At 44.6% G+C, this 23561-nt stretch overlaps 1 protein-coding gene and 1 long non-coding RNA gene across 10 annotated transcripts in view; one reads left to right on the top strand and one right to left on the bottom strand.

Annotated features, from left to right (window-relative positions):
• The window catches only part of GPATCH8 (G-patch domain containing 8), a 58676-nt gene extending 36757 nt beyond the window's left edge, over positions 1-21919 (bottom strand). For 5 of the 9 annotated variants that reach the window (XM_055789682.1, XM_055789688.1, XM_055789683.1 and 2 more), the window contains exons 1-2: positions 21541-21604; positions 4652-4726 (exon numbers count right to left, since the gene is read on the bottom strand). Coding sequence is in view for 2 of the 9 variants with exons in the window: in XM_055789681.1 (XP_055645656.1) it covers positions 4652-4726; positions 21541-21585 (120 nt within the window). In the remaining 7 variants the exon portion in view is untranslated. Of the gene's footprint in view, positions 1-4651; positions 4727-21540 lie in introns of those variants that run through there. The other 4 variants (XM_055789681.1, XM_055789685.1, XM_055789689.1 and 1 more) reach the window with 4 other exon arrangements.
• A 103-nt stretch (positions 21920-22022) lies between these two features.
• On the top strand, positions 22023-23310 carry LOC129782596 (uncharacterized). Its single transcript, XR_008744617.1, has 2 exons — positions 22023-22134; positions 22730-23310. It is a non-coding gene; the product is annotated as an uncharacterized LOC129782596 (long non-coding RNA).
• The last annotated feature ends 251 nt before the right edge of the window (positions 23311-23561 follow it).

The following is a 23561-nucleotide window of genomic DNA, read 5'->3' as shown; positions in this document are numbered from 1 at the left end:
TTTAGTAGTGATAATTTCTATTTACAGATGGAGAACTTTGCATTACAGATGAAGCATAACTTTTTCAAAAGCATGTACAAAATGTAAAGGTCTTGACTTCACCAAACCTTCACGGGAGTTGGCTAAGCTACTTTGGAAAAAAATCTCATCCAAAGTGACCTTCTCCAACAGCATTCCCCATCCTGTGCCCTTGATTGCTTTCCATGGGTATCAGCGATTCCTGATCAGGATATCCCCAGCACAAATTTCTGACAAAATTCCTGGCCAATAGAAAAAAAAAAAATGTATATAATGAAAAGATGCATACAAGAACTGAAAGGTTTGATGATGTTGTAGGTGGGATATAATCCACAGTCAGTGGATTGAGCTGCATTACAGAGAAACCAAAACACTTGTTTTGCCTAATACAGGTTTTCTGTTTTCCCCACGCCACCCCACGTATCGTGTTCACGTCCTTCATCTCTCTGCATCAGCAGGAACCATACATCTCTTGAGTGGATTGTAAACTGTGCTGACTGTGTATTGAGGGATCTATAAGCAAGGATCGGATGCTACTGGGTGAACCCATGCAAACAAGAGGTTGAAAAGATTCCCAAAACAAAACCTATAGCTCACTACAGATGACACAATGAAGACTAGAGAGAAAAGCCAAATAGTAATGCTACACCATTCAGCTTCAAGAAGCACATTATTTATAGCGCTGTCCACATATGGCTACTGCTAAATGTCAAATCAGCAGCCTCATCAAATTACACTTTGGAACTAGTGGAGTCCACAGATCTGTACAGATATACAGTGCGACAAAACCCAGCTTCAGCTCGTACAGTCGTCTACGATAGCCTGTGATCATCAAACAGCTACCAACTGAAGCCTGAAACCTTGTGTAGTTCAAGGACCTCCTTGTGTAACTCAGCAGAATTAGAGAGAGGAGGGGGAAAAGGACATTTGTTAGTTATGACAAGGACAAACTAACAAGCTCCAGAATAAGTGGGTGATACGCAGTCTGGCCTCCAACCTGCAACAGCGACAGCTTGGTTTGACTCCCTGACACTCTGTGTGCTGCCTGCACAGGGAGAGGGCTGCTTTCTCATGTAGGCTCTAAGGGTACATTGCTACCTCCTACTTGATCTGTACTGCTGGGACAAAGAAAACCATAAATTCACAGCAACAAGATTCAGTAAACAAGTAGAAATAAGGAATTAATCTGAAGAAAATCTGGATTCTATTAAAGCTGCAATACTTTTTGACTTCCCGTCTGAGCACCTGAACTCAGTGCACTTAAAATATTTTAAAACAAATGCATGCAGCATCTTGATTTTAAAAAAGGGTTCAGTGCTCTGATTCTTCAAGGACACCAGACACCAGTTCCACTGTTATGAACAGGCAGTGTAAATGCCGCATCTTTCAAACCAGAACAAAAAAAATTGTTACTTGTGGGGGGAAAAGAGATAAATAAAAATCAGTATTTGCAGCTATGAAGAGTCCATTGATATGAAATATTTTCTTCAATTTAGTAATGGAAAATAGCTGGCTTCTCATCTAGGCTACGTACATCCACTAGGCTCATGTCAGCTCTATTTTCCATAAATGTACTTTGGTTATAGTCGCATGTTTCAGTCCAGACATCTTTGGCCTAAACAAGCTGTACAAAGCAGGATTTCCACAGGAATGAAAATGCTAGTGTGCTAATTGAGGACACATTTCAACGTTGTAATGATCTGTAGACTCCCAAACCTATTTTTCCAGCCACCTTTGAGTTGCATGCTGTAGCAGTACAGTCAGCACCTCTCAACAGATAATGCTGCAGAGATGGATCTCACTTCAGCAGTGATTGTCAAACATACACTTCAAGTGAAACCTTTTGCCCCCTGGGATTTCCAAATGCAAGCTGCCTTTAGTCTTTAAAGCATTTTCATATTACTAAGATGATGTGAGAAGCTGCAAGAAGGAATATACTTAATCCAGTCTTTGGTCTGTAGAATAACCAAGTTTTAAACTTTTAACTGGGAAGTGCTTTGATCTGCCTTTGTTATAAACACCCTTCCTCGCACAAAGACATTTGTCATCCGAACTATTTCCATAATGTGAAGCAAAGGCTCTTACTCATTACTCCGAGCAGATTCCTTTTTAAAGGTCAGTTGAATGGCTAACAGAGAACTGGTTAAGGATTATAAAACAATTTGTTAAATTGCAAATATTTAGTTGTGTGGTGCTCGCAAATTACAGATTTGCCTTTACTCCCTCCCTTTCAATTTCAGTTCAAGGATGTTGTTCAAGTCCACTTCTGGGTGAGCAAACAGCATAAAATACAAAGCAGCAGAAAAAACACTATGAGCACCCCTTTCCAAGTGAAAAATCTTGCAGGTGAGGTACACCACTAAACTCTGACAAGAAAACTGTCCCTTCTTTTAGTGTGTGTAATTTGCCAGTTTAATAAGCACGTAAGCCATTAACAGCATGGAAGCAAAATCACACACAGGTGTCAGGAAACTTTATGAAATTATTTGTTTCCTAGATACAGAATTTAAGAATCTACAATGTATTTCATCAAGACCGCCTGAAGATTAGCCTTAAGAGTGACCAGGTTGTTTCTGACACCAAGTTTGTTCACAAGACCAAAACAATCCCCCACGCAGCAATCAGTGTGTTTACATTCTGGGACTAGCACATTAAGTCAGCTCAAGTGTGCTCTGATATACAAAGCACAGCTGACGTGACCATGCAGAACATTTATTTACTCCGTTCTGCAACTCCTTCCAAGCATTTAGTGTCCCAGGTTAGGGGTCTTACACCTCATACACTTGTTTCTCTTACCACAGACAAAAGAAGAGTGAAAAACTGGATTTTAAAGCAAGAACAATTTGAGGCCATTCTCTTCTCCTCTCCATCAAACTGTTTTCATATTTAACCATTAGGCTGAACTGTACATATTAAAACCTACCAAAAAGTTGTAAAGATGAATAATGTCCCAATATTTGGATGGTGAGATATATATATATGAATAAAACATTTAAACCATAATTGAATTTAATTTTACTGCTGCAGTCCAACATGACTAACAGCAACAGTATTGCATCTGCAGATGATCCAAGTTGCACCATAAGTCTGTGCGCCTGTGTTGTTGCGTCCAATATACTCGTTCACGTTGTACATACTTCTGTAGGCATCACTCCCTTCAGAACACCGGAGAGATTTAATCTGTGACCCCTTCTACTCCTCTGTTTGGGAAAATACTTTTAGAAATCAGGTAACCAGTCTAGTTTCTGAGTAGTATTTGAATTATTTTGAAATGCTGATTTCCAGCGTGGCACAGAATAGGCTACCAACAAGTATTTCCCATTACATTTACATAAGGAAACAAGCTTGGCATTTTAATTAAAATCCCCATATCACAACATAAGATTGAAGTATTCACGAGAACATTGAATACGAATTCCCATCTCTGCAGCATTATCTCATGCGTCATCAATTACTGCCATGCCTAAATCTAGCATCATGCCAGCACATTAAGACAGTAGGTACTATATGCAGTGTTCACTGGACCAGAAGAACAGAAATAAGAAGAGGGAAAGGAAACCCTAGAGAAGAAATTAAAAAAGGCAGACCGTGCAATACAAACCAGATCATGGCTGCTTAGCTAATATGGGCCAACTGCTGCGGAAGAAAAATGTCGAACACCCCAAGTTGTGTAAATTTTTTGTAAACATCTAACACGCACACAAACACACACAACACCAACCTACACATGAATGAGAAATACTGATCTTTTGCTAACACTGTTTCTTCTAAGCGCAGACTAACGTGAAGAAACTTTAACAGAGAACTTAAATTATTAATAGGGAAAAGAAACACTCAACAAGTACTTTCTTAACTAAAATCTAGTTTTAATCACAACTAAGCGACCCTCGACTATTCACTGCATGTTTTCTTGCTCTCATACTGAAATTGCAAGTGAAGCTTAGCTAACGCCAAGTGCCAAACTTAGGTCTGATTTAGGCCAAACAAGCTATTGTGCCTAAGACTAGCAGAAGATGCTTTGCAAAGAGAAAAATTAGAGCTCCAAAAAGCTTAAAAAGGTAAAACTAAACAAAACTTAATTTTTCCCCATCTTATGGTTGTACTCTCCACACCCAATTCAACGTAAAGCAACACTTTACAGAAACTCACAGAGCAGTTTCAGATTCATGGGGAAGGACTGCTATACTAATACTGTAATGTATCCGTGTTTCCGTACTGCCAGATGTCATTCTAACACTTTAACACACCAGTAGCTTTCAAAAAATATAAACTAAGGATCAAAATACATTCTACTATTCCATCAGGTTTGCATAGGAATTAAACTGATTCTTCAAAGAAAAGTATAAAAACTTAACAAAATAAGAATCTTTGAATGAATGCATTATTTTTACATAATTTCTGAAATATCATGTTGAACTAAAACTGAAAGTCACCTATAGTTTTAGGAGAACTACTTAAAGATTAAATCCCAGGCCCACTTAATCTCAGCATGCAATTTACCATAAAAAAAATTAATCCTGTACTGACAAAAAGATGCCCACTCCTATCAAATTTGACTGCATTCACGTCCAGTACCATCCGATCACGGCCTAATTTTTGGTGGGTTGATGATGCTGATAGGTATGTATCTTACCGATTCTATAGGCTTGTCTAGAGACGCCTGCTCTATCTCCAGGTGCCCTTCTTCATATTGATCAAAGTGATTGCCCTGTAAAAGAAAATGAGGGTTAGCTCTACAGCACGGAATCTGTTTCCAGCAGTTTAGTTTTAAGATTCAGGTTCGTATGCTGTGTTAGATTTTATGTAATTTTACCAACAAACAAATTTATTAATACAGGCTCAATTCAGTATACAGGCTAGAGAACGAAAAAACTACTCTAAAAAACTAAGCCAATTTGATGATAATCATAGACTATGGAAGCTGGCAAAACATCAAACATTTATAACGACAATACTTTGTGTTTTTCTTTCTTTAGAGTCTACAAAAACACTGATCATAAGCACCAGTGCTGGCCTTAAAACCACACAGGACAAGAAGCAGAAGGAATTGACCCCACCACCACTACAAAGAGGTTTTTTTAGCCTTTTCTCTTTTCAAGAAGGGTAAGGCTTTCCTCCCAGCAGCAAATACAAGCTGCTCGAGGCATACATGTAATTTCACACACCTTAAGTCAACAAAAACCCACAGTGGTACCAAATAAAACCTCCTCCAAGCTTGGTCTGGAGCAGCCCTTTCCTTGAATCTAGGTAACTGCACAGTGAACCGTTAGTAGAAGCGATCTTCCGACACACAAAAAAGCCGTTAAGTTTCAACCCCGAGCAGTACCCCCAGCCAGCTGACCACATGGCCACACAAGCACATATGTTGGCACAAAGAATGCTGGGATGCATGTGTGGAGCTGCTTATTCCAGACATACCAGCCTAAAGCAACTGAGAGCACAGCACCTAAAAGTGCTACACAAAAAATGACAGGACTGAGAAACACGTCTGAGAAAAAGAGAGATGGACCAAGAGATACGTAGGGAAGCATACTAATAAAGCATGCAGATACTCACACAGCAAAGAAAATACTAGAAAGAACAATAAATGCAAGCACCTTGCTTCCTCACACTCTTGGAGCAACTCCATGAAACATCTTTAGTCCTATAGACTGGCCACGTATAATAATCAGACAGAAAAATTAAATAGGATTGTTAGGGTGTACTGTGCCCAGCCTCCACCGATACACATCAACACGCTCTGAACTGGGCACATTCTCCCCGATCCAGTGGTGCCTTGTAAGCACAGTACAACACGAATGACAGCCGCTGGAATAGAGACTAGAGTTGAGCAATCCTCCTCAAGCATCTGCTATGTATGGCAAAATTCAATCTTCCCACGCTTTTGCCTGGATATTGAGGGTTCATGAGCTAGGAAGGCAAATGGTGGTCTCTGTCCTCCAGGGTAACCTTTGGTGCTGGAACACCATCAGTGTAAACGGCTATTTGGGGGGGGGGGGGGGATGGGTGTGGATAAATAAATAAATCTCTGTTGTAATTTCAGAGGCTTCTGAAACCTCAAATTCCTGAAATTGCAAACATGGTGAAGCATTTTTGACCTTTCAATAGGTCTAGATGTAGTACTAACATCCACCGTTGCTAGCACTGACCCGGAAAGGAAAATAAACTTACTTTCTAACTGCTAACTCAAAAGCAAAGGGCAGAGATGCCTACAGCTGAGACTAGCACAACAGCCATAGAAGGGGGTTGTTTCAGCAGACTTTCCTATGTTCCCTGAGCACTGCTCAGCGTCACAGCCCTGTGAAACCCCAGCAGGTGTTAAAGCCTTGGCCACCCCCCACCCCCACCCCCCAACTGCTGCCCCAAGCCCTCAGTGCCACTGAAATCCTTCTGGCTGCCCAGCGTACACCGAACACCTGGCAGTTTTTATTTGCATCCCAGCTCCGCAATTACTTTGAGCAGGAACACCTAGCACCGCTGCCAAGAGAAACATGTTGTCACTCTTCTCCTTTCTACCAACACCAACTTTTCCCTCTGCACGAATTTTAATGAAAGCCAGCATACGAAAGAGCAAATCACAGTTGTAATGGACTGCCTGTTGGAATTTGCAAGCCAGGCACCAGTCTCAAAAAGTCCTCTGGAACGAGCATTTGTATCCAGTGAGGCAAATCTGCAAGAGACCATCTTGACAAAAACCTGCTGCCAAGAAAACGTGCTTTGATGCTGGTGCCCCAACTGCCAGCCTATACATCATCTGAGTCCACAGCGATAATTCACCCAGGCCATGCTCTGCTCCCAGTACTCTTCTTTCCCACGGCCTCCCCAGAGCAAATGTGGGGCTTAATCTGCAGGCAGCAACCCACTCCCATCCATTTTTTTTGGACAGCCTTCAAGGAGCAAGCTGAAGGCAAACTTACCATGCACATGCAGTCATGGAGCTGCTTTAAAAAAAAAAAGCTAGTAATTCTTGGAGACAGGCACAGTGTAGATGTACAGACTGTACATGTGTGTGCTGTGAAGTCAGGGAGCCCAGCAAGGAGAAGACAACATAAAACCTGCCCCAATGGCAGAACAACACAGCCCAGGCTCCCAAAAAGTAGCGCCCAGAAGAACAAAAGCAGTCAAGAGCTCACATGCTGTTCAATGAATTTGCATTGTTGAGTGCTGAACATTACAGAAAACACATTACTAAAACTTCATATAAAAAAATTAAATCCATATAACTCTCAGTTAAACACTTGAAACACTCTCAGCAAAATCTAAGAGATACTTCCCCCTCACCTAATTTCACTATGTGATTTGCTGCCTGCAGATAGCTCAGAATATGCCAACTAAATTACCTGGAACTGGCAAAATATTTCTGCCTACTCACCGTCTCTCTCCTTCAGCGCACTGCTTGCCAAGACATTTAAAATTGTTTTTACAAAGGCAGGGGTCAATTCCAGTTTGAAAGCATGCCTGGCTGATTTGAGGCTTTACAACTCCATTCTTCTGTGCTTAAAAACGTCATCTTCTCCCAGAAACTATGCAGAAGACTGAACACACATATGTCACAGCCAAATGCAAAGATGCCAGAAAGCAAAGCTATTCTAAATTCCAGTGATCCCATTACTATCCACTTTGTATATTTTGGGGTTTTATATATTTAAATACAAAGTAGGTAATAAACCCCAAAGTATTTACTTTGGGGTTTTTGTTACTGGTAATGGGAGTAGGGAGAGGTTGCTTGTTTTCACAAGTAACAGCAACACAGATCCTTGAGCTTTCAGAAGAGGCAGGGTGCTTCCCTTCACTGTGAACTCCCGGGGAACCCAAATGCCACCCCAGCGATGAGAACGAGCCCTGGTGGGATGCAGACACACTGCTCACTATATTAGGAACTTGGCTGTTACAGGCTTGGTAATTTAAGGCATCAGAATAACAAAGTGTCCAACTGAACTGAAATCAATACTCATCACATACAGACTGTCCTTTATTTATCAATACAGGAAAAATTTCCCTTCCACCATAAAGTAGCTTGCCCTGGAAAAAAAGAAGATAATCCAGCAGTCATACTGAGGTCATGCTTATGAGCGTGTTCAGCCTGATGGTGCCTAATGAGCAAGGAGAAAAATGGTTCTCGCTTCTAGGGCCACGACAAACAGCTTGTTAAGGTGGTGCTGTCTGCCATGGTGGTGATCACAGCCCTTTGGGGCTGGAGGCAGCACAGTCTGTCCCTTTGCTTCCTCGTCCCTGGAGCTGGCTAAGGAACAAGTTGGGGGGAATTCCATCTGCTTTCCTTTTCCAATCCTTCAACCTGGCACATCGAATGGATCCATAGAACATTTCTGTTTTGCTGTATCTTAAGACAATGAATCAGAGGAAGAAAAAAATACTTTTAACATTTAAATCTAACAATTAATTAAACACTAAATGTTGAATCTGTTGAGAATAAACTACATTTTTGGCAAACGTGAACCGTAAGCACAGACCACATTTTAATATGTTTTTGATCCATGTCTTCTGCAGACTTGAATGAAGTTTCCCTCTTCAGAAGAAACCTTTAAGCCAAAAGAAGAATTCAAGCCCTACAAAATGGTTACCAGCCCATAAAATAACAGCTGCATTACAACCAGCACTATTCAAAACCCATTCCCAAATCTTCTCCCCTGTATAACTATTACAGAGATGCAGGAAAACCCCAGCCCTGCTAGCTAATGACAAAGTTTCCACCTACTCCCATGGACACGGATTTCAGGGCTGAACGCAGTGCCCTTCTCATCCTCTGCTCTTCCATTTTAAATCTGTCTGTATTGGGCTTTCTCACTTCCTCTTTGTAAAACCAGATGTGTTTGCACTGCTTGTATCCCTTTCTTACAGATGCTACCTCCATCTGAAAAACAGCAGAGCAACTATGATGAGAGGCTTCCACTTAAGCATCATTTATTGCTATCACTTTGTGCTACAGCAAGTGCTCCGAGGCTAGGTGCTTCATTACACACATACTGAAATTCAATACATTTTACTACTCTGATGAAAAGCAAGGACAAGCCTTCAACATCTAAACATTCCTTATTATATACCACACACAGCATTTAGTTTCCTTGTTGCATTCATCTCCAGGAGCCAAGATGTTTGCATCCTGTAATTTTTTTGTGTAATATCATCTGAACTTTGGCTAACTACCCACTTTGGTTACTCACAGTCACATGTCCTCTTTTCTCTACTCCCCTTTCCCATTGTTTGATCTTTGCACGAAGCTCTTCGCCAAACCGTACGTCTTGGAGCCCTCACACACTTAACCACTGAGTTATGAATAGAGCATTTGAAAAATCAACCAACAAAAGCTGCCTCCGTGCAGGATTTTAGACCCTTACTTTCCCTTATTTGGATTGTAAATAGTTCAGAGCTCTGGCCCAACAAATGCCATTTTGTCCAAGATCAAACATAGTGGAGTCACTGCATTTTCTGAAATAATTCAAGTTAAATAGCTAAGGGGAAAGAACACTGCTGTTTCTTTCCTACTTACACGGTCCCAAACATTGTAGCAGAAAGACCCAGTCAGTATGGTTTAAAATAAAAATAAAAATTTAAGATCTTAATCACACTTTCATCCTAAAATCTTTAGTGGCAAGGACTGTTGCCAATAAATGACTCAAGGCAAGTGAAATGAATTGTAGATTTAAGCCCATTTATCAAAGTTTAGTGTCCCAGAATTAATTCCCTCCCCTGCACGAAGCACTTTTTTAAGCAAGGTGGACAAAGCACGTAAGGATACACAGATATTACAGAGGGGGGGGGGGGGGGGGGGGGGCGAGCTTTTAAAAGCATTTTCACAACTACAAGGCAGAAGAAAAATACACTGTCCTCCCTTCTCACTCTGCCCAAAAGGGTGTATCCAAATGAGACCCAACTTCCAAGCACTGCATTTTCTAATCATATTCTATATATGAGATTTATATATATATATAAAATAAACCTACAACATCATCAATACAATGAGGAAAGAACGGTGAGTCACTTCAACTGCTTCAAGGCTATCAGACCTCCCTGGATATTAATTACTGAACTGCTCTTTACAGTCTGTCCAAGCACAGAGGATATTAAGATGTCAGCATGCAGAATACATTCCATATAGCACACATTCCTGATGGGAATTAGTGGCTTCTTTTATGAACAGCCCTAAGTTATCCATTTTAAAAGAAATGTGGCAGTCTACATTTCAGTAGCTAGACCAAACCTTGAAACACAGCTCTCATGCGGAGACAGGAGAAAACTACAACAAAAGAGTAGTATAATGGAGACATGAAAGCAATGGTTTTCTTTCAGAATGCCTTCATTCAGCTGTCCTTTCACTTACTGCTCAACAACAGAGCTCAGTTACAAGAACCTTATTAATATGAAAGAAGATGATGTAATTTACAAAAAACAACAGAAGTCAAATACGAAAAGCCTAGAATGAGAATACCTGAGGAAAAACACTGCCTGCTCCACAAGTCACAGGGATGAACGACGCCTTCAGTGGCGTTCAGAAAAACTCCGGCATAAAATCCCACACCCATGCCTAAAAGCACTAAAACCAGTGGTGAGTGGGGAGGGATCGTGCAGAATGCAGTTGCCGAGATGTCAAAACAGAAACAACCTATTTGTGTCAATATTGACTTTCAGGACCACTTAGGAAGGTGCACAGACACACTCATTCCCGTGACCATGCAGATAATCTGAAAGTAATTTTGCAGAAAAGCGTCACTATACTCACCACCATTATTTCTTAAATGCACTGGAAAAGAGCACAGCATGATCATGATTGCTTAACTGCACTTGAAAAGAGCACTGCATGCTCCTTAGATATTCAAAAATTAGTTTTACACTGGTAGAATACCAGGAAAAGAATTAAAAAAAAAAATCATCAACATTTACATTGCATTTACTGTAGAAAATGGAATTTTAAAACACTAAAGCAAATCAGCACTGCTCATGCATATTCTATTTATCTATCAATTCAATTAATAGACCTTAAAACTCCCAAAAATATTAAGTCAAGCCATAAAATTCAGGCTTGTTACCCACAACTGCCACTTCAAAACATTTAACCAAGCCCACTCCCTATTCCTGAAAGCTCTGAAGGCATGAGGCTGTAAATCGGCAGCTGAGACCCTAGGAATATCCAAAAAGAGAAACAAGTACTCACATAAAAGGCCATTTTCTAGCATCAAGTCACAGCAGACAGCATTAGCTACAAATCACAGAATATTTTGCAATGCCCTCTGGTCCCTGCTCCCACAGCTGGAAAGCACGGGGACATTTCCTGCAGCCGCCCCGGGACGGGTCAGCACAGATGCAAGGTCTCAACAGTGGAAGTGCAGGAAACTGAAGCAGCATCTGAACACAAGTGAACAAATGCCACCTCTCCAAAATCCTTACTGTCTGCACACATATGGCACCTTCACGGATCAAGGGGAGGAAGGAGGAAAGAAAAAAAAAAAAAGAAAAAGTCACCGTGTTTCCAAAAGCAAATATCCTATTACATTTCAAATGTTCTTTTTTAAAGGAGGAGATTGAGCAGTTACAGGACCTTTAGGAGGACAAGGCAACTTAACATCCATCAGCTTTTCCCAAAGATGGCTCCAAGCACAACTCCTGCAAGCACTCCGCACCCAGGATACCTGTGGGAACATTGCTAGTCCAGCACCAGTGCAGTGGCTGAGAGATAGACATAGGAATCACCCTGCAAGGACCTGACAGAGCACCGGACTCTTGCCTAACCCAAAGAATTTCAGCAAATCACAGTCAATATTCGTTTCATTTTTGTGCTGCATTTTGCATCTAGTTCTCTTTTTAAAAATCCTGCCAGCTTTGCACAGCCCTGAGCTCAAGTGACCCACCTCTCCTCCCACTCCTGGAGGTGATGCACACCACCAGGCATGGCAGAGTTACGTGCCAGACAGACAGGAGAAGAAAAACCAAATGCAGACAAGGATCAAATACAAAAAGTGTAAGTGACAAGGTCTGCTAGTACTACCTCTTATTTTAGTTGTGGGGCTCTATCAACCACATCACCTGCTAACATCATCAGCAAATTCTGGTCAAACCAGATGGGAGAGGGAAGGTGTTAAAACCAAATCCAGCTCACCATAACTAATCAACTGTTTATTACACACAATCAAAATGTAATGGGTTCCTAGTTTCTCCGCAAGATCTGTACTGCCTGTAGGATCTGTAAGCTGACTACAAATCTCAGACAGTCACACACACTGGCCTTTTAAGCTAAGCAGGACCTGATGACGCTACACAATGGAATAGCTCCAAAACATAATTGATGCAGACAACCATGTTGATGTTTAGAAATCCATCCAGAGAATTCAGAAACGACTCCAGGAAAGCTTAGCTTAGGAGTGTTTCTTGAATATTCATTATGCATCAAGAAGAAAATATATTTTTAAGACCAATATGCACCTAGAACATAACTCCATCCAACCCTGCTCGCACTGGAAGCTTTCTTGGAGAATTTTAAAAGCAGTATGGTTTCTCAAAACTATAAAAAGCAATATGAAAGCAACTTTGTACCGGTACCTGGAAAGCCTTTGTTAATGCTTCCCAGAACAAAATTATCCTTCTTCCTGTTGTTCCCTGTAGTGACTATAGAGACGCAAAAAAAAAAAATCTGGTTATCCATTCCTAGCAACACAGAGGTAAAACATTCACAAACAAGAGCTAGCATTCTCATAGCCTTCCGCATGTTACAGATCGCGTTCCCAGTCCCTTCCCTGTAAATAAGCAGCACAAGTGGGTAAGTACGGACACCACGCATCTGCACACCCTCCGAAATAGCTTCATATTTACAGTCAACATCTTGTGAAAGCTGCAGCAAAACCTCATTTTAGGAAAACACACACATCAATTATTTTGAGTGTACTTAAAATGAAAATCCTCTCAAGTCAATACAACAAAAGCAATCGCTTAAAGATTTGGATATGAATTTAAATTGGCAACTTTTGAAAGAAGCACCTCGTAATTACACATTGGGAAGTTGATGGCACCTTTTGTTTACCAAACTAGAAGTTAATTTTGATAGCAAATTCTACCTGTTAAGTCCAAAACCACTGAAAAGCACCTGCCAGAAAACTGAAGACTACTCATAGGTCAAGAGCTTTACACTAGGAAAACATGCATATAAATACTAGTTAGAGCTGTCCAATTAAAAACACGTTCTACAGTTCAGAGATAAACAGCTTGCACAAAAAGGAGTGGAAGCCAGAGGCTGGTCCCTGCTTCGCTATGCTTTGCGTACTTTGGCACCAAACAAGAACAATTTAATGTCTTTCAGATTCCTTCTGCTGCTACCAACGCCAGCTATAAATCTGTTCCAGCACACGAGGGATGCTGTTCAGTTCTTCAGCGCTTCCAACAACTGTACTGAAGAGTACTGGCACTGGTCTCACCCACCCCATTTTCTCTTAGCCATTTCTTAACATACCTCGACACAGAAGATACTGCAGCTTCCAGCACCTGTGGCTGCATGACTAACAAGAACTTTCAAACACAGAATCATAGAAGGATTTGGGTTGGAAGGGACTTCAGTCTCGTTCCACCCCCTGCCATGGGCTGGGACACCTTCCACTAGCCCAGGTTGCTCCAAGCCCCATCCAATCTGGCCTGGGACACTTCCAGGGATGGGGCATCCACAGCTCCTCTGGGCAACCTGTGCCAGTGCCTCAGCACCCCCGCAATGAGAAATTTCTTCCTAATAGCTAATCTACATCTGCCCTCTTTCAGTGTAAAGCCATTCCCTCTTTTCCAATCGCTGCAAAGCCCCTCTCCAGCTTTCTGTCATCCCCTTTAGGTACCGAAGGCTGCTAAAAGGTCTCCCGAGAGCCTTCTCTTCTATAGGCTGAACCACCCCAACTCTCTCAGACTGTCTTCATAGGAGAGGTGCTCCAGCCCTCTGATCATCTTCATGGCCTCCTCTGCACCTGCGCCAACAGGTCCATGTCCTTCTTATGCTGGGGGCCCCAGAGCTGAACAGTACTGCAGGTGAGGTCTCACCAGAGCGGAGCAGAAGGGGTGAACCACCTCCCCTGACCTGCTGGCCACGTTGCTGGTGATGCAGCCCAGGGTACAGTTGGCTTTCTGGGCTGCAAGTGCACACTGCCAGGTTGTGTTGAACTTCTCACCTACCAACACCCCCAAGCCCTTCTCCCCAGGGCTGCTCTCAATCCATTCTCCACCCAGCCTGTATTTGTGCTTCGGATTGACCTGACCCGTATGCAGGACCTCGCCCTTGGCCTTGTTGAACTTCACAAGGTTCGCACAGGTCCACCTTTCCAGTCTGTCAAGGTCCCTCTAGATGGCATTCCTTCCCTCCAGCATGTCAACTGCACCAGATCACGAGACAGAGAAAACAGCCTGGTGGGACAGGGTACTAATCATACTTAGGGTATAATTTATTTACCACTACAAGTTTCTAAGCTTTCACAGTATGGTCTTTTTTTATTATTTATTTAATACGGTGTTTGACCTGATAAAGGATTGTTTCTAAACCAAAATGTCACAGAAAACCTCACTTAGGAGCCTGTTAACTGAATTCCAACTCTTAACCCGTCCCACAAGACTTGGTACCATCCAGCATTTTCATCAATGACCAGAGGGGAAATAGCGCAACTGCCGACTCAAGTTTGCAGCTCATGAAGCCCAACAAACGGTGAGCAACAATGTGGACAGCATGTTCATACACAGCAACCTGACCCGTGCAAGAGTGACCTGAACTCACCAACACAAAGCCTGTTTTCACAGAGACCCGTACAAACACACCTGCAGCACAGGGCTGCACCCAAGCAGCCAGGAGAAATCCAAGTTAACACCTCTCCACGCAATACAGTAGCAAAAAGGATAAAAACACAGTCCAGGTCTGTGCAACAAAGGAATAACAAGTAAGAATAAAGTAGTAAAGACATTTATCTCTGTACATTATACGGATAGCGTCTACTCTAGACTCCCTATGCAAGTATTCTAGTCACAAACGTGGAAAATTTTAAGATGCAGAAAGCTGTAACACCACAAAGGGAAAGGCAAAAAGCCCTAAAATAAAAGAATTCAGAGATCAGTCCATTAATGCTCTCAAAGAGGCCAGGACTAAGACAGAAATGCCATATATGCCCTCAAATAAGAGGAGACAGCATACTAATGCCCACTTTGGCATAATGCAGGACATAAGAAGCAACACCTAAAAGCTGAAAACAGTAAAAAGTAGAAGAAAAATAAAGGGAAATACGATTTTCAGTGGCCAAACTACAACAACAATCTACAAAGGAAAGTGTTCGCCATCACCAGTTGTCTTCAAGAGAAGGAGATACCACAGCCAAACACCAATTCCAAGACTCAAAACTGGGTCAAATGATGGAAACTGAGGGCTGATACCAGGATATTTAAAGCAGGCATCCTAATATAAACTTCGGACTTTAAAACTGTGAATGGCTAAAATCTCAAATGAGTTAATGCTCGTAGAACTGCTTGAAGGTGGAAAGTAACAAGAATTACTACAGGTTTAAAATTGTATGGTAGGAGAGAAGCATATGGTCACTAAGAAAGCGTTGGCCAAGAACTGCAACAGCGCTTTTTGATCGGATGAACTCCTAAAGCTCTACATCCCCACACAGTGGGTGTTAGGTGGGCTTGGTTTTGTTTTGGAGCAGATTACTCAGAAAAAGTTGAGAGCGCTTACATGTGGTTTGTGGGACTACAGAATAACATGTTCCCTTTGCCATGCAGTTAGCCATGGCAATTGAGAACATCACTGCACAAGAGAACAGAGGTGACAACACAGAGTAGGGAAAGGTACAAACAAGATGGGAAATAAGGTCTATATAAAATTAACTTACCGCTCCAGTTCCAAAAATTCACACCAAAGTTCAGATTGTCCTGTGATCTTCCAGAAACAGAACCAATACTAGTCATCCTACTTTATAACACACTTTCCCCTAGCTTCTTCCTCCCTGCCTTGCTCACATAGGCAGGCAAAAAGATTAAAAAAAAAAAAATCCACAGCTCCTGCTTTGCTCAACTCAGAGGTCAGCGCCTCTTGCCAAGGAGGGTAGGAACAGTATTCTTCCTGCGGTATGCCCATACCAGAAATATAACCCTAATCAAATGATAAGCAAGGATCTCTAAAGAATACTAAAAGATTTTAGATTAAGATTAATTCTTAAATTAGAAAACATGCCATGGAAAAGGCTACCTCCTGGACTACTCTTGGCTACATTTGTCAAAGACAGATTTACACACCAGGATCTTGTATCAGTTGGAAGCTCAGGAGAACACATTTTGCAGTGATTTCAGTCTTCATTCCTCCACATTAAGTTTTTCTTCTCCCAATTAGCAAAAGTAGGCAAAAGAAAATGACTATTTACTTCCTTGCATCACAGAGAAAAGCCATCAACTTACTTTGCCACATAACCCACAAGCAGGCAAGGCCTGCTGAAGGATATAAAAATCAAATACATTTGCCTTCGGCAGCACCTAAGAAATGAATTGTAGTTGAAGCCACTGACAACACGCACTCATTAAAAGGACAGATTTTAAAACTCCACACTGTCAGCCCAGATGTCTGGTAAACCAGCCTGCCTAAGCTGCTTGTGAACAAAACTTATCCCTGACATTCTGCCAATTAAAAAGCATAAAATCCCCATGCCATCAGAGTTCAGCTCAACTTGCTGGAAGCAGCAGGACCAGAAGCACAGACCAGCCAGTAACAGCAATGTGATCGGTTAGCTCTTCAAATCCTTTGGGGGGATGGGGGGGGGGGGGGGGGGGGGGGCGGGCGGGCAGGAAAAACCCACCTATCTTCCTCGCATAAGCAGGAACACCAGAATTGAGGTTCAGACTGGCCATGTTTTAACATAGTTTAGGAAAACAGTCATTTCTGCTTGGTGGAAGTGTTATTCTATTATACAGACTACACAACAAACTAAAAAAACAAGAGACAGAACAGTTTGTGTTCCGTCTGGCTAATGATGCAAGTAAGTGCACTGTACGTAGGAAGAGGAAATTATTGTACACATATACACATATGGCTTGAAATATTTCTGCTTCAACAATGAAAAGAAGAAAGATACAGCAAGAAAACATTTTCTCAACATCTGTGACTAAATGGGAGCTCCACTGGATTTCAGTGATATATATGGAGGTATTCACTATTCATTCTTTGAGATCGGTGTAATTAAAGAATAAAATTACTGCAATTACAAAAACAACACTAAAAAATACATTTACTTATTGCAGCAGTCTCATGTATTCAGAGTTTTCAGTAATGCTTCTAAAATACTCTGTTAGCATAGCTGACAGCTATCATTCATAATTACTTGAAGTTACAATGGTTCACAAGTTTGTCTCTGCAGTAGGGAAGCCAGTCAATCAAGGAGATGGCAGAAGCAGACAAGTGACAGACATCCCTGCGACAGTAAGTAGTAAGATCTTTTAACCGAAGGACTAAGCTCATTGGTGGCCCACTCAAAAATAACCCCTCTTGTAATGGAAAAGGGAAAAAGGTGGGGATTTATTTGGGTAAGCCATTCAGCAGACTTAACTTGCCATTTCAGATCCCAGAGAGAGAAGACAGAAGGGAGGTCAGTAATAGTCTTCCTCCTTCAGTAATTCATTCCACTGCCTAAATCCTCCGGAACAAACTGCTCTGCTGCCCTGGTCTGGGAAAGATCAATTATTAATGGACAGAACAAAGCTAAATGCTTTTCACTGGAGCTGCCCTCAAATTCAGCACCTGCAAGACACAGTCAAAAACAAGGGCTTTGCATGGAGTTTTTCTAAGGTTTGAGAACATACAGCAAAACCAGAAGAGGATCTACATCCTTTGTGAGGCTTTGAAAGCTACGCAGCACAGCAAAAGCAAGACATCCTATTAAAAAAAAAAAAAAAACAAACCCAAACAAAAAAAAGCTGCTTAATCACCTCATCACAGTGATATCCTCCAATGCCATTTCCTGCTTCTTTTGCAATTTCAACTTTCAAACTATCCTTAGCTTTGAGGTTCCTTCCATCCTACCACAGAGACAACCTGGAATAATTTCAGAGTACATAATCATTCCCCTTTCCCTCCATACCACAATATTTATCCTTAAGGATATAACATGACCTTCTTATCCTTATTCTAGCTCCTCTTTTCCACAGGGTTACTTAAAACCCCATGGACAGCATCTTCATTCCCCCTGCAGCTTTCCTTATACCCATCACATCGCTTTGGCTGCGATTATGGGAAGGTCCCCCACTCTTTATTTCTCCAATTCTCAGCTGATCCCTCTGCTCAACACCCCTTCTCCCCTCACCACCTTCTTAGGCACCTCAGACCATTCATACCTTCTTTTTCTCAGCTGGTTGAGGTCCTTCCCTTCCTGAATTGACTTCCCTCCGGTGCTGAACCTTTCCATTACTGCCTTCCCCAATCGCACTGAGCTTCCTTTAGTCAGGCACAGGGGAAAGAAGAACAGCTCTCATCTGTTCTCTCACCTTTAATCCACTTCTCTCCAGCATATCAGCAGCTCAGAAACCTGAATATCACCTCTGCCAACCCTGCATTGCTAACCTCATCTCTCCCCTACCCACATCGATGCTCAACTTGCACTCCTGCCAAACTAATCCTCCCAAACCCAGAATCTTTCCAGAAAGAAGGCTGATAACAATAAAGAGAACTCTAAAATGTTTTTTTTTCCATCCAGTGACTCTCTTCCATTAGACACATCACTAATCCCAAGGCATCTGCCTTTCTTCCAAACAGCTAAAGATTCCTTTGACCCATACACTTTACTCCTGACCTTTTGTTTCTCTTCCTCTCTCAAGACAGCTACATGTCCTTTCACTTCATCAAGATCACAAGCAGATCACCAGGAACAAAATCCGAGGGATCTCTACAGCTTCCCTCCCCCTCACCATGCCACATGTATCCCTGCTTCAAGCCGTGTAATTTTAGAGCACCATCTCCCTTTTGTCATGCCTACTTGGGTCTCAACAGACTAGCAGTAACACGGGGTCATGTTTATTGTCATACTTGGTCAAAGGACAGAAATTTCAACTGCTGAAGCTCAGAATTAAAAGCGCTAGAAACTGTGTGAAAAAGGCATTCTTAACACCGACAGAAACACTCCTACAAAGGGAGCCTACATACAAATTTGTGACTTCACACTAACAGAGTGTCTTATTTTTGCTGTAGTTTTGAGACCAGTATCTGACAGAGACGATCAAAAGCTGTATGCTAAAGGCAGGCATATTTTACACCGGTGTTATATGTCAAGCGACCTCCGACTAAATATAGAGGAAAAGAAAAAATGAAAAATCTTCTCTGAAAGCAATTTTGATGAAAAGGGAAAAATAAGGTTGAAAAAGCCTTTCTCCACCAGTATCCTTCAAAAAATCTGTTACACTGACGGCCTGTCAGGGGTACCTGCACAGGCTCTTGAGGTCCCACCAATTCATCCCAACCTCGGCCAAGACACTTGGGCCCAGTCTCCCTCTAATCAGCTCATCATTTTCACATTCAATTCTCTGCCAGCTTTAACCAACTCCAAACTGTTTCTTCCCAGGGGACCAATTCCACTTTTCCCTTGAAGGAAGCTTTAATGCACAAAATAAAATCTCTTCTCACTGGCAAATTTTCAGGGAGAAAAGAACAGAGGTTACCCTACTATAAAAACAAACCCCACCTCTTTATTTTTTACTCTGGTCTATGGGAAAGAAAATGAAAGCCTGATAATTTGGCACACGTCAAGTCCCAATTAAAAATAGTGCCCTTTCTTAAAGTCAAGGAAAAACAGGGTTGTGACTGGATTATTGTTTCCGAGCATGCTTGGAAGCTTTTTAAGATTTCAGCTTCGGTAATGGAGCCCTGTTTCCTCCCTGACATCACTACACATTCTCCCTGCATGACCAGAGCAATGACACAGTAACAGGTTTTGCTGCTACAATTTTTTTTTTTTTTTTGCAAAGGGGTTGCCCCACAAAGGGACAAGAACAAGGACACCAGGCAAGAGGCACATGTGAACAAGTTGTGCAATACGTGACTGCAGAGCTTACCCATTTCTTGAGTATATCCTGCAGTACCCGATTGATTTTAGGTTCCTCATCTCTCCCCTCCCAAAGCAAACTATTACAAGAAACTTATTTTTTCAAACCCAGGATCTGGCTCACTCCACTTCCTAAAACAGGAACTTCAAAACTAAATCAGACTATTTTAATATTAATTACATCTAATTTAAGGAAACGAGCAATGCAAACCAGCCCCTGCGTTTAGGGCTGCATTAGGAAGCCATACCTACAGTCTGCAGAAAAGGTAACACAAACGGTGCTCACACGCATTTCTAACACAGTTTAATAACGACTTAAAGTGCACAACCCCCTAAAACATCCAGAAGGAACAACATAACTTAATTACTACTGGATGTTTTCAAGCTTATACCTTAACACTACATTAAACAGAACTACACAAGCTCTGCAAGCGTAAGAAAACCTCCCAGATCTTTAGGTGAAAAGCAGAATTCCAACTGCTTTAGGTGAAAAGCAGAATTCCAACTGCTTTAGGTGAAAAGCAGAATTCCAACTGCTTTAGGTGAAAAGCAGAATTCCAACTGCTTTAGGTGAAAAGCAGAATTCCAACTGCTTTAGGTGAAAAGCAGAATTCCAACTGCTTTAGGTGAAAAGCAGAATTCCAACTGCTTTAGGTGAAAAGCAGAATTCCAACTGCTTTAGGTGAAAAGCAGAATTCCAACTGCTTTAGGTGAAAAGCAGAATTCCAACTGCTTTAGGTGAAAAGCAGAATTCCAACTTCAGGCTCCAGAAACAAGGACGACACATAAAAGCCCATCAATAGCTCTTCTCCAGCTGCGTTTATCCTCGCCCCTTTCCCTCCCCCCCCTACCCAACCTCGAGACTCTCTCGGGCTGAAGTCAGAAAACAAAATGTCATTGTTTAAGCTTAATGAGCCAACGTTAATTTTCGCATTGTTTATTTAACACCGCCACCCCTCCCCCCCCTAATTTGAAAGCAGCAACAGTAGCGCTAACGACGCCGAAACACTAATGTGGTTCTCGGGGGGGGGGGGGGGGGGGGGGAGGGGGAGGAAGCGGCGTTTTCACGAAGCAGGGACCGGGGGGGGGCCAGCCCCACGGGGCAGGTGAGCACCGCGCCAGGCCGCATCCCCCCGGGCTGCCGCCCCCCCCAGCCCCCGGCCTGACCCACCGGGAAAAAAAAAAAACGGTAAAAAACCCCGTTGGCGCGGGTGAGGGTCACCTCAGCGGGGGAGCCCCCGCCAGCACCCACCCCCCCCCGCTACGACACGGCCGGCCACTGCCCCCCTCCCCGCAGGTCACCTTGACAGCCCGCCCCCGGGCCCCCGCGCTGCCGCCTTTGTGTCGCTACCCGCCGCCGCGGAGCGCCGGGCCCGCGCACAAAGCCCCGGCGGGGGGCGGCCCGCCCCGGCCTGAGGGAGCGGCGGGCGGCCGGGGCTGAGCGGGGACCCGCCCGCCCCCACGGCGCGGCCGTTACCTGGAAGTCCCTATCCTCGTTGAAGCGAGAGAACCTGTCCGCCATTTTGCGCCGCTGCTGCCGCCGCTACCGCCGCCGCCTGGCTCAGCCCGGCCCGGCCCCGCGCCTCCGGCCGCCTCCCCTCAGCGCCGCGGCAGCGCGCCCGCCCCGCCCCCGCCCCCGCCGCGCCGGGCGGCTCCGCGCATGCGCGGCAGCGCAGCTAGCGTGCACCGGGTGGGCGCGCTGCTGGGGGGCGCCAGAGCCAGGGCTGGCCCCGCTGAGCAGGCGGCTGCCGGGGCACCGGGAAGGGGGTGCGGCGTGTGCCGGCGGTAGCGCCTCCGCCGCGGCGGGCGGTGACGGAGCCCCGCTGCGGTTCAGCACGCAGCGCACAGCACGCATGCGCCCTGCCCCGGCGGCAGACGGGAGCGCGGGGGCCCGCCCCACTGCGCGCATGCGCAGAGCCGTCCAGTAGGCGACCCCCACCCACCCCCCCCCCGGGAGGGCGCCAGTCCCCCTTCAGCCTTCCCGCCCTCGCGACCCGAACCAATGGGGCCGTCTCCGGCTCTTGAGTGATGGCGGTATGAACCAATAGGAGCACGGGTTCGCCACCGCCCCGTAGGTCAGGGGGGTTGCTGAGGGGGGCGCGTGCGCAGGCTCTCCTCAGCGGGGCCCGGGCGGGAGCGTGGCTGAGGGGCGGCGGGGAAGGTGCCCTGGGGGCCTAGGGCCAGCCCTGAGGCGGATGATGGTGCCTGCAGCCACCTCTGAGGGAGGCCGCGGTGTCTGGTGTAAAGGCTGAGCTGAAATCCAGGTGTTCGGAGCCAACCCTGAGATGAAGCGCCGGGGCCGGGCGGAGCCGTGCCTGTTGCCCTGCTCCCACCCCGGGCCTTCAGCCAGGCCGCAGGGGCCTTTCTTCACCGCTGGGCAGGGAGGCGTGTGCCTGGCTTGCGCAAGCATAGCCAGGTCCCCGTATGTGGTGGCACAGGAGCAGCACCCCGGGCCTGCACACGCCAGGCAACGCCTGGGGTCTCTATCTTGCAGCACCCCGCGGGCCTTTGTGCACAGGGGCTGCAGCAGGCGAGGCCCCTGCTTTTCCATGCACAGCTGTTACCAGCTGTCTCTGAGCATGGCAGCATGTGTCTCTCTGCTGTCCCTAACAGCAGGAAAACCTGATTCCATCTGTCTCGCCATTCATTCCTTTTTCTTTCACCAGAAGCCTCACTGTCTGGGTCCTGTTTGCGTGCTGCCCTCTGCCGCCTTGTCGAGGCAGGATGAGGAGAGGAGTGGGGAAACAGGCCTGTCTGAAGCGTGTTCACCAGACCGTGCCTCTGCGTGCGCCACCAAACCTGTCGATGAGGTGAATGCCTGTGACGGCGAGCCCTGCGCACTGAGGCTGTGGGTCGGATGCAGGGGAGGCTGAAGTGTGGTGGTTGTGCTTCACGCAACTCGGTGTGGCTCATAGCAGAACAGACTTGATCTACTACTGCAGTGTGACAGGGTGGGCTGCACTACCAGAACTGCGTGGAACTCCAGGCATCTGCCTCTAACTTGCTAGGAAGGATGCAGCTCTCATCCTGAAGTCCCACCTCAGCAGCACTGTGGAAATCTCCCCTGGAAAATACCGCAAATTTTGACGCTCTCCAGGGACCAGTCAGCCCTCTGTGCTAAGGAGGACCTCGTGGTTGAGAGCTGAGGGACCTCTGCATCGCAGGATGGCTGTGAGAGCTTTTGCTGGGCAGAAACACCCTCGAATTTGTTCCTCATTGCTGTAAGAAAGTGCTGTTGGTGCCGCAACTGTCTGTGCTTTTGCTCTCTGCAAAAACCTCAGCACCAGGGTCACCAGTCTCATCCTGTATCAGGTCTGTGGTCCCACCGGCCTGGGCAAGGAGTGGCTGCCAGGTCCCAGCCTATTCGGTCACGGTGTCTCTCCCTGCTGGCAGCTCCTTGTGCCCCAAGGACTGCCCCCGCAGCTTAGCCCCATGGTGGGTATAGAAGCTGAGGCACAGAGAGGAGCAGCCTTTCTCCTTCCAGGAGTTGCCGCTGCA

This window comes from Falco peregrinus, chromosome 18 (assembly GCF_023634155.1).
Source record: "Falco peregrinus isolate bFalPer1 chromosome 18, bFalPer1.pri, whole genome shotgun sequence".
Classification (NCBI taxonomy): Eukaryota; Metazoa; Chordata; class Aves; order Falconiformes; family Falconidae; genus Falco; species Falco peregrinus.
This window is presented reverse-complemented; position numbering and strand designations above follow the sequence as displayed.